Source organism: Protopterus annectens, chromosome 3.part0, assembly GCF_019279795.1.
Source record: "Protopterus annectens isolate FY-2018-M chromosome 3.part0, PAN1.0, whole genome shotgun sequence".
Classification (NCBI taxonomy): Eukaryota; Metazoa; Chordata; order Ceratodontiformes; family Protopteridae; genus Protopterus; species Protopterus annectens.
Window position 1 is genome coordinate 1,712,666,150 of NC_056731.1, and position 12,433 is coordinate 1,712,678,582.

General features: G+C 36.1%; 1 protein-coding gene across 1 annotated transcript in view; it reads left to right on the top strand.

The window, feature by feature from the left end:
- The window catches only part of ALDH5A1 (aldehyde dehydrogenase 5 family member A1), a 536,325-nt gene that overhangs the window by 36,096 nt on the left and 487,796 nt on the right, over positions 1 to 12,433 (top strand). Inside the window, exon 2 of the mRNA XM_044065747.1 lies at positions 3,109 to 3,192. Coding sequence (XP_043921682.1) covers positions 3,109 to 3,192 — 84 coding nt within the window. The remainder of the gene's footprint in view (positions 1 to 3,108; positions 3,193 to 12,433) is intronic.

A 12,433-nucleotide genomic window follows, 5' to 3' on the forward strand; every position in this document is an offset into this window, starting at 1 on the left:
TGAGGTGCAAAGGTCTGTGTCAACTAATGTGGTCAGTTTTCAGTAAAATGTGAACTTCATTTTTTTCTATAGCAACTAAAAGCATTTGAGTCCTTCCAAACAGGATGCCTATCATTCTTCAGTATAAATGTCAACCATTACTGTAAAGAAATGGCAATGCCCCCTATATCGCTGCTAGGATCCTTAATAAAATCTTTTATAGTTTTCTTCAAAAGTTCAGTCTTGTATTTCTCATATTTCTCAACAGAACTATTCAAGCTGCAAACTAAGTCTCAAATTATTTTGTTCTCTTCTTCCCTGAATATACCTGTCAGATGCTTTGTGCATTAATCTTTTTTTTAGCACACCCCACTCCCATCCACAGAATCTTGACCAGTGACTTAACTTCCTTCTCCCCACTGACCTGTTTGTTTCTCCATTGGGGCACAAGAGATGAACACCTTCCAGTCTGGACAAGAGCTGTGCTGCCCATTTGTTAGAGGAGCCAATCAGCCCATTCATTCCACAGAGAAAGAATAAGCCAGTCTGCTGGATACAGCAAACTTAACTTCTTAACCCCTGTAGTTGTAATCCTCATAATCATGCTACTGAGCTCCGTTAGTCCCCTCAGATATGCTTAACAGGTCCATTCTCATTGGGTGCAGAGGAGAAGTAGAGTCACCACCACCCAAAATAGGAGATCCAGCAGATACCACTCACTCACTCACTCCCATCCTTCTTGGTCTGTCTCCTTTGCCTTCTCTGCTGATAATTGGACATGGGTAATCTGGGTCGCCGTCTCAGCCATAGGGCCGGGCACAGCATGGAAGGTAGATTCTAGTCTCCTTTAGTAAATCTCTTATCTCTTTGTAACATTTGCCCTTTAATTTTGCATAGTTTTTTGTTTACAACTAGCATAGTCGGTGCATTTTTATGGCTTCTGTATCATCTCTCCATACTTTTATTCTGTATCTTTAATATTATAGCTTATTTCATTTTAGATGTAAAATGTGATTCCTTCTGTTTCTTATGTCTTTGACATAGTATAAAATTTAACATTTTCTTCCCACATTCCTACTTTCATATGCTACAGTTTATTTCCTAAACTTTTTACTTTTGCTTATGTAAACTTTATTTCTTCTTAGTGCTTTGTCACTGTTCTCCATTTAATTCCTACCTAAAAATATAAATTAGATTTAACTTTTGTTCAATGGTTTTATAAGGTTTCTACCTTTGTATAGTTCTCAACGTGTAGTATATTTCCTGCCTTGTAGCCAAATACTTTATACCTCTAACATTTTGTTCATTATCCCAAAGTCCAAAATCCTGTGCGTCTTATCACCCTGTTTACTGTTTTGTAGTTTAATTTTTTGTGGATAGGCACCATATGCTGACAGTTGTAGAGATTACGGATTTTCTTTTACCCAAGTCTTGCTTTGCATATTTCCCTTGTTGTAAACAGTGTGCTTTTCTTGGAATTACAAGTAACTTCTATGCCTGCATGAAAAACATTCAAATTCACATGCCCTGCTTGCTGTGTAATTGTCATAGCAACATAGTCTACATAGATAGGTGCCATTGACTTCAGGTAGCTGTCAACAGGAAGAAATTGCATTCTTATTTTCCTATGGATGGGCCTGTTTTGCTTAGTTGTAAATCACTAGCGGTTACCACATAATCTAGCAACCCCAATTTCATGCCTTTTGCTATATGTGGATTTTCTTAGGTTAATAAATAAGGATGCAGTAACTAGTGCTCTCTTTCAAACACAGCCTGAAGGACCACAGTGCATAAAACAGGAATATTAAACAGATTAAACAGAAATAATATAACAAATAAACTGCATAGATACAGAAACAGTACAAGTAATCGCAAAGACACAAACAATAAAAGCTTACATAGAAAACTAATGAAAGCATAAAATAATAAATAATATTCCAAGGTTGCAATGGCATTCAAGTCAGTCCATAGGTGACTTGTACAGCTAAAGGATAGAAAAAGCAGACAAAAGTAAATGGCAGTGGAAGATCAAGGAATGGAGATAATATTCCAGAAGAGAAACGCAGAAAAATAACTTTGTGGAAAATAACCCCAAAGTAGTATACTATGAATGTAATAATTGGTATGCATTTTTGTGTATATGGATCAGCACTAATTTTACTGAACATTATTTCCATCTCTTTTCTGTAGCTGCTTTCATGCAGTTTAGTGTTGCAGAGGTTGGAAGCTGTGTCAGCAAACAGTGGATGTAAGGTAGAAACCAACCTTGTTTGAGATGAGAATGGTAGTCCACTGTGGGACATGCTCTTCAAAGAGTGGATGGAAACGGGAGACTGTATTAGAAGGAAATGCAGACAGTAGGAGAACTTGTAGACTCCACACAGAGGGCACCTTACCAAAAATTAAAATAAGAGATCCAGGCAGTATGAGACAACTGTGTTAACAACTGCATCACTCTGCTTTCCCTGTAGCACTTTTCTTTAACTTTTTGACTATTACTTTTATGTGCCCAGATCAGTCCTCTAACAAAGGTCCTAGCCGTTTAATTTACTCGGCTCATAAGTAAGAAGTAAATGCATAAACTACTTTGTTCAAATTTTTATTCATGGATTACTAAATTGATTCATTTACACTGTGCATGGTTACAGCGCCATATCGGGTTAATAGACTAAACTGAATTATGGAATGTGGCAGCTTTTGCACAGCTTTGTCAGTTTTGGCAAATTGTGGTTTGATGGCACATTGGACAACAAATCAATACCTGGAAATTTTCATTTGAAATTGGCGGTTTATAGAATCTCTTGCATTCAAGGCAGGCTTTCAAACCTCCCCTAATCCAGGAAGTAATCTGTACTATGCATTTCTACAGTCCTAATTGCAGGCAACAGCAAATCAACACATTTTCAAATAGTTGAGTTTGTAGATTTAGCAGTGATTTTCCAGCTATATTGCTGTTATTTTACAACACTAATGTTCTTTCATCATTGTCGATAGTCCCTTAGATAATCAAAGTAGTAACTTCAGAAGGCATAGTACCATGAATTTAATGCTTGTTATACAGTTCTGTGATACTTATTCATAATGATTGCTTTTGATGTATGTTATTTGACCACGTATTTCTGTTTACAGGAAAGGAGTGTACTTCTTCGCAAATGGAGCGAACTGATGATGCAGAACAAAGAAGATCTTGCCAAATTAATTACAGCAGAGAATGTAAGTATAGAGAAACTTAGAAAATATTGGTATATCTGTAAAATTCTGTTACAAACAACACAGTAATGTTTTTGAACATTTTATTCCATCTCATCTGTGTATGACCAAGATGAGGCAGTCTCCGGAGTCCAGATTTACCACAGTAATGCCCAAATTGAGAAAATCTGGCTTGAAGGATGCCTGTCCTTAAACTAAAGAAATTTAGCAGTCTAAGAAATGTCTGCTGGACTGATTCAGCCCTGAAAAGCAAAGCAGTCTCGTGTCCTGGCCAGCATACCTATTTAGTGCCTCTCTTCCCCACTGTTTACAAATGATCTCAAAACTGGTGGTTTAATGACAGCTTATCATTGTGACAGTTTGGAAGTTGTCCTTAATCAGTTGTAATGGTAACTGCATAGTAATGTGTGATCTGTCAGACCTATATTTTAAAGGTAGCCAAGTATCTTAAAAACAGGTCTGACTGAGTTTACAAACCGTCTGTTAAGCAGTCATAGTTTCAGTCACTCAGTGGCAACTTGCAAACTGTTAAAACTATTAAGCTGTCAATGAATAGCAGATTGTAGGCTGTTGAAGTGTTTTATTTGAAATCTTGCTTCAGCACCCTTTACAAGTTGTCATCTGAGGCAAGTGTCCTGATCACTCCACCATCACTGCAGCAGTGGGTAAATGTGATTCAGGGAGGGCCAGATCAAAAGTAAATTGGATGTTTTGGGGTAATGGTCTGTTTGGCAGCCTACATGGAATATAGTACTGCCCATAGCTGTCATTTTCCCCTGTATATCTGAGCTTAAAATCCACTTTCATCTGCTTCACTCCTTGCTTGTATGCTGTTGATTGGCACCATTTCTCATGTGCTTCAGCTTGCTCTTGTGACTCACACCATTGATGTCACAGGTGCATAATCAGCTGAAAAGATTTTGCATCCTTTTTGACTTGAGGAAGTGGCTTTAAGGTCTTAATTTAGAATCATGAAAGTGGAGGATTGGCTGTCTTGAGGGACACTTTCTAAACCCCAGGGGTATGCTAGCATGTTTGTTCTTATTTGCAGGCACTTTTACTAAGGATGTCCTTTATGTTATGGCACCACATGTAGTCAAATTGGAATAGCTGATGTCTGCATTAACTGATTTTCTTGTGTACTTGAAGTACAGTTGATATTAGTGAGAACACAGAACTGTGGGGATAAGGAAGTATCTTCTTACTCCCTGGAGTGCATTGTCTTGGTGTTAGTATATTTAGAGATGCTGGGATGTAGGGGTGCAGGCTGATTTTTTTTATTTAGTAATTCACTGACAAGTGGATGTGAGAGTTGAAGGGGGAGGGACTTGTCCCCTTTCAAAAGTACCTACTAAGGTCAAGAATAACTTCATGCAACACATCTCAGTGGAGTAGACTAATCTCCTTTCTTGTAAAGAATACATCCATGAGGGAGATTAAGCAACCAGGGTCTTGTCTTCTTGAACACAAGAAACTTCATTCTTTCATATTGTAAATGCTTTTAGGCCGAATATTTATTATTTGTTAAACTGTAGCCACTGATCAATTAAAACAGAACACCTGACCCCTTATCTGTGCCTTTTCTTATTAGGCACAAGTTCCTGTCTTCCACTTTAGAACTTTCTGTGCTGGCAGTATTCATGATAACAGTACCCATGTTGGCAGAAAAACAAAACTAAAGACTAAGCTCTCAAGATCCATTTTGAAGAAGATGAATTATAAAAAGAGAAAATATATTTTTTCCATTTGTCACTACTCTTTCCATGATTGAAGCATCACTCAAGTCATATATTCTCTAATGACTGGACGATGACAGCAGGTTTTAAATGGTTATATACATTTTCACATGAAATCAGACACTCGTCACATGCTGTTTTTTTTTTTTTTTTTTTTTTTTTTTCTTGGTATGCACAATGCTTAAACAGACACTTAGCAAACATGGTTTAATGAGCAATAAACATATGCCTGTGCTTAGATGGAATAAAAAAAACTTTTTTTTTTAATTTCATCTCCTGTTTCAAACAAATTGTCATATATCTGCCAAAAATTTCTTAATGCACTTTCTTTACTATCTTCTTTTTCATTATGATTTTCTATAATTGTGGTCAATGACAATGATTCTATTTTTAGTATCAACATTTTGTAGTTTGATATTTTTCCTAGATTCAAGAAGTTTCATGATTAACATGTTGTACATGAATAAAATGATATCTAAAAGGATAATGACTGTTGCAATCAAAGAATTTTAAAATACTTTCTTCACACCCCAAAAACAAATTAGTTAACCAGGTGCATTGAGAGCCGTCATCCTCTTTTGCATGAGACAGCTCCACAACCTTCTGTATAATTTCTCAGTGGCTGGAAATGACATTATCATTATCATTATCTGGAATAAACAAGCAACACTCTGTTATGACTAGTGCATGAGTACCACCCTTAGGAGCAAGAATGAAATCAGATGCCATTCTGTTCTGCAGCACCACGCTGCACATGGCAGTAATTTCAATTGTAATCTGATTTATCAATTCAGAAGTAGCATTGCTTAATATTTCTAATAGTTTAGACATTTTTTCAACTTCCAAATTTACTTTGCTGCCCTATAAGCGAGCAGAATTCCTGCGCTGAAATAACCCAGATCAGTGAGTGTTAGTCCTTTAAATGCAGTCTTTTGTATGGTATGATGGTAAACCCAAAAATAGTCTATTTTTCTGACTGGTTTATAATATCCTGTGCCTCCATCTTTCAGCAAGCAGTACGAAGTTTCAAAATAAGTAAAGTCTCTCTGTCAAACAGCTGGAATAATACGGCCTATGTAACAACATCCTGACCTGTCTGTTGGTAACCAGGAGTAAGCTTGATTTCCACAAATGTAATAAAACTGATGAAATGGTGCCATACCCAATCCTCTAGCCGTATCATATATTTTTCAAGTAAAATTCCTATAGCTCCATCTCACAGAAAGTATCCTATTTTAACATAACAGGTGTGTCCATTCACAGTCACTGATTAATTGGAGTACAGCCATATATGTGAAGTAGTGGGTGATGGTCCCATTCCCATTTCAAATGTTTTTTTGTTTTTTTATTTGTGTGTGTTTCTTGGACATATGGTTGCATAGCATTTATTTTGAGGAATCTGTTGTATGCAACCCACTGTTATTCTTTTTTATCCTGTTTAAGTTGCAACTTCCCTACTAACTTTGAGGGCATATATTCATCACCGTATGAATGGCAGGTCAAGAAAAATATGTTTAGCTAGGATAATTTCTCGTACATTTTCATTCATGACTTTCCATGTACATGGTTTTCATTTCTTGAATCCCTGTACACTTTCCATTAGACCCCTGTGTTGTTCCTCTTTTTGGTTTTTGGAGGTTCCTAAGGTGTTGCTGAACACCACTGATTTCTCTTCCTTTTCCTGTCATGCCTCACATTTTATGAAACGTTTGTCCTGGTGACTTCAGGAATCCCCTACTCTGAATGGTTATAAAAGTCCCCCTTAAAACATAACAATTTAACCTTGGCAAATGGCTTGTCTAGATATGCTGTGTATTATTGTTTCTGGACCTTGTTTTAATCTCAGACCTCAGTGTCTAGTGGCAGTTCTTTGCATTTTACTTTGCTTAGTGTTATAAGCCATTAATAAACTTGATCATTATCTTGAAATATCATTTATGCTTACTTGCTCCTTGCGATACTAGTGAACACAGTGCCCCTATTAAATATAAAGATGCTCATAAGACTTGTTTTTCTTTGCATTTGTAAGCGCAACTAAGCGTTTTATAGGAACAGTAAGGAAAATGTGCCTAAGCAGATGGTTCAAGATTTGCAACAGTGTTAATACAGAGGGTGGATCATATAGGATGATAGAAGACTTTGCAAATTTAGAAGAAACAGCATTGCACATATCTGTTGACTCAAAACTGCAAGATAATGTATTTGGTTATTGATGATCACAAAGGATGTGGTAAAATGGAGGTTGAGATACAGACGTGATTTGGATTCAGTTATTGTAGATTTTGCAAACATGAGCAGTTAATTTGAAAAAGCAGTATGAAAGGCTGTGGGTTAATAGTATGGAGAGACAGAAAAACATCACCTGTAGAAAACAGGATATTCTGATATCAAGCAATCCCTGCAGTGGTAACCTTTGGGGTTTCCTCTTCTGCTGTCCCCAACTGAGTTATATTTTTCTTTTTAATTCCCATGCTCAGAGATGTATGTGCCTCCTTGTGGCATATGCCATGACAGAACTGGCTTAGGAGAGCATACTTATCCCCTATACCTCTCAGCTACTCTTTTCATCCAGTCACAAAATTTGTATCTTGACCTGAATCTCATAGTGGAAATTGTCATTGTTTGTTATCTAGAAAGTGCTAGCTTTTGATGTGTTCTGGTGGCTACCAGATCAAGGCACAATATCAACACCAGTAGTGCTTCTTTTACCTGGATGAGGAGCATGATGTATTACACTACTTTTAAGTGAGCAAAACAGTGCAAGAAACGTGTCTGTGTGAAAGACTTTCAGTCCATATATCTCTAGTTAATCACTGTATATTAATCAGATCAGACAAAAGTAGTAGAAGTAGCTAACTTAAACTCGTCTTAAGTAAAAAAAAAAAAAATAGTAATAATATATAATTGTACAGAATTACTAAGTATTCGATAGTAATCCAAGCAAGGCAGGCAGTCTGTTTCCAGTCAAAAATACTTTATTAAGTACACAGACAAGCGATCCAAGTAAAACAAAAATAGAGTAATAGCTTCCTCACAAGCTTTCTAAATATATATATATATATATATATATATATATATATATACGCACACACTTTTTATCAGAGAAGGGAGTGGTTTATTGTGCTGTAAAATAAAGTGTTATTGGTAGACATGTTAAAATCGCATCCCTTCCCCCATCAGTGTGACATTCGAGCTGGTCCTGCCCTACTTAGTGGCTGTCACAATAATATAACCCTTATGTACTTTAAATAAAATTTATAATGATGTGGTACCTCTTCTTTAACCAGATTATTAAGCAGATTATTAAGTCTGTGATTTTATCCAAGATAATATACTACGTGGCTGGAAATATATCAACCTTAGTCCATTTGGCAATCAAAAAATAAATATATAATATATAAGTATATACATATACACTTTGCATGTAAAAAATCAGTTGTAAAAATCAACTTCTATTTTCATAACCTATTGTTAACAAAGATCGCTTTCGTCCTTCTAGACTTCTTCAGGTCTGTGTACAAGAACCCCAAAAACTATCTATTCAAATATATGTAATTGTATAATTAGTTAGTATTGTTATTACACATCATAAAGTGGAAAAAAGAGAACCAGAAAAAGAAAAAAATAATAAGAAAAAATGTATGATGATGATGGAAACAAAATATGTACTTAAATTACAACTGATTTAAAATGGTATTTAAAACCAACTGGTAGAACAAAGTAAAATAAAATTAGTCATGTAAACAATGTGGCAATTTTCTAAGTTCCAGTGCACTTTTAATTGAACATCAGTAGTTTAGTCCAGCCTTCCTAAAAGAGTTCAGCTTTAATTGCCACATGAGTTCATGTTTCTCCAGAATATTCGGGAGGTCTCCTTCAAGGTCACCCATGTCTATGCGATCCAGGATCTGAAACTTAAAACCTGTGTGTCTCACTAATCTCACCACATTATGGGAAGAAAAACTGATTACTAAAAATCTTTATAATTATTTATGGAGTTCATGCCCACGTTTACCTTACTTTTTTGGAATACCAAAGCCACACAAGAACAGAGAAGACCCACCTTATAGACCTGTGGTAGCAAGTGGAGGTTCCCATACTGAAGCCACAGTCATTTACCTTGATTACTTGCTGAAACCTTTAGCAGAAAAGAATGTCATACATAAGAGATTCAGTGGATTTTTTGAGGAAAATAAAAAACTTTACAGTGGAAGCTGACAGTATTTTATTAACTATTGATGTGGAATCCTTGTACACATTGCTCCCTCACAATTACGGTATAACAGCAGCTATGTAGTCTTAGGGCGGCCGCGTTGGTGCAGCGGTTAGCATTGCCGCCTCACAGCAAAAGGTTCTCCTGTTCGATCCTCGGCTGGGGTGCCTTCTGTGTGGAGTCTGCATGTCCTCCCTGTGGTTGTGTGGGTTTACTCCAGGTGCTCTGGTTTCCTCCCACATCCCAAAGACATGCTGTAGGTGGATTGGACACTCTAAATTGGCCCTAGGCATGAGTGTGTGCGTGTGTGTGCCTTCTGTGAAAGGTTGGGCACCGGGCTGGCAACTCAACACCATAAAACTCCACTGCCAATCATAAGCAGACAGGTGATCCTCTGTGGTGACCCCTAACTGGGAAAAGCCGATAGAAGAAGAAGCAACAGCAGCTATGGAGTCTTTTAAGAAACATAATCAAGGTACACAGGCACAACTGCAAAAGTTAAGCAAGCTCATTAATCTTGTACTGGACTTCAGTTTCTTTACTTTCAATGGCAAACACTACAAACAAAAAACTGGTATAGCAATGGGGGGCTGCCATGGCTCCCAGCATAGCTAACATAGCCCTGGGCAAGTGGGAGGAAGACTTTGTTTTAAACACAGACTACATGCAGCATATCACATGGTATTTACGTTTTATTGACAACAACTTTATTGTGTGAGAAGGTGACACTTTGCAGCTTGGAGATTTTATCACTTACCTCAATCAAACAACCCCTTCCTGAAGTTTACCTCTTCCCGTAACTATACTTCAACCACTTTCTTAGATATGCAGATTTCCAAGGACACCAACAATAACAGAATCACCACTGATCTATTCAGAAAACCAACGAGGGTTAACTTATTACTCAACAGTAAAAGTCTACATCCTACAAAAAACAAGTATAATGTAGTGAAGTCCCAAGGCTAGAATTACCACAGAGATGGAACCATTTTTGAGAAACCTGACAACTTAGAGAATGATTTTCTAGTGAGAGGCTATGAAAGTCAGATGTTAAAAAATGTCCTGGAACCCATTATAGAACTGAAAAGGACTTGAACACCTTCATTCAACCTCCCCAGTAGGAGAATGTTAAGAAATTCCAGAGAGAATAACAAATGAAAAATAGCTGCATCCTGACATACATTTTGGATTATCACAGTATCAAAAATGTTACTGAAGAAAACTGGGAGATTGTCACAGGAAACCTTTTTCTGAATAACATCTTGGGTGACGCCCCATCCTTTGTTTATAGGAAGGCCAGGGACATTAGAAGTTTTGTTGAATTTAAACCTAGACCATATGAGAGAAACACTAAAAGGTGATAGTTTTTATTGTCCTTATTCAAAGAAAATCATTAAGACCAGTGCAGGGGGTGACTAACACTACAAAAGTAATTTACAGGGCACAGTGCATTAAATGTGATACATTCTATGTGGGCAAGACTGTAAATAAACTCAAGCATATGATTTCATGTCATCTGTCAGAAATCCGCTCTGGATGTAAAAGTAATGCACTAGCCAAACACCCTTCTCTTCATAAGAGAGAGACAGGTTTTATGTTCCAGATCCTGGATCTCATAGACATGGGTGATCTTGAAGGAGGCATCCCGAATATTGTGGAGAAACATGAACTCATGTGGCAATTAAAGATGAACTCTTTTAGGAAGCCTGGACTAAACTACCACTGTTCAATTAAAAGTGCACTGGAACGTAGAAAATTGCCACATTGTTTACATGACTAATTTTATTTTATTTTATTCTACCACTTGGTTTTACATACCATTTTAAATCCGTTGTAATTTTAAGTGTATATTTTATTTCCATCATCATACATTTTTTCTTATTATTTTTTCTTTTTCTGGTTCTCTTTTTTCCACTTTATTCAAAATGATGTGTAATAACAATGCTAACAAATTATACAATTATATATTTTTTATAGATAAGTTTTTAGGGTTCTTGCACACAGACCTGAAGTCTAGAAGGACGAAAGCGGTCTTTAACGGTAGGTTATGAAAATAGAATATGATTTTTACTATTGATTTTTTACATGCAAACTGTACATGTATATATTTATTTTTTGATTGCCACATGGACTAAGGTTGATATATTTCCAGCCATGTAGTATATTGTCTTGGATAAAATCACAGACTTAATAATCTATTTAATAATCTGGTTAAATAAGAGGTACCACATCATTACAAATTTTATTTAAAGGACATAAGGGTTATATTATTATGACAGCTACTAAGTAGGGTAGAACCAGCTCGAATGTCACACTGATGGGGGAAGGGATGTGAATTTAACATGTGTACCAATAACACTGTTTTACAGCACAATAAACCACTCCCTTGCCTGATAAAAAGTATATATATATATATATATATATATATTTAGAAAACTTGAGGAAACTATTACTCTATTTTTGTTTTACTTGGATCGCTTGTCTGTGTACTTAAAGGATTTTCGACTGGAAACACTGCCTGCCTTGCTTGGATTACTTTCGAATACTTGGTAATTCTGTACAATTATATATTATTTATTTATTTTTTTACTTAAGATCTGTTTAAGTTCACTACTTCTACTACTTTTGTCTGATCTGATTAATATACAGTAATTAACTAGAGATATAAGGACTGAAAATCTTCCACACACACACAAGTTTCTTACACTGTTTTGTGTTTGGACCCACTACACTTGTTTAGTGGGTTGTTTTTGAGACTTTGAGGATACCACAGAGGTTACTTTTTTTTTTTTTTTTTGTTCACACTACTTTAAGTGCTAATATTGTAATCCATTCAGCCATAAATTAAGATAATGAAGATAGCACACGGAAGAAGTTAGAGGCCTACATGGTATCTTCCAAGATAACTTCCACTAATTGTACCGAGTGCAAGTCTGAGTAGAACTGTCCCTTGTGTAATCTCAGGCTGGTGTTGATACAGCAGGAATAGGTAAGAGATACAGCAGGCAGACATTGGTTACACTCAAAGTGTTTGTATGTATACTGCTATAGAAAGCTCCTCATATATTTCTGACATTTCAGATAGTAAGAATGTGTTTTTGTTTTACTGCTTTTTTTAATACTGTTGTTGCTTCCGATATTGTATGCTTTTGTTGATGTCTTGCATACAGATAAAAAGAAAACTTGCATAAAAGACCAAAAGCAACTATGTAGTACATTGAGCATTATGATTACACTCCAAAATTGAAAAAAAAAGATAAACCTATTACTTGTTACTATAACACAAGACCCAACT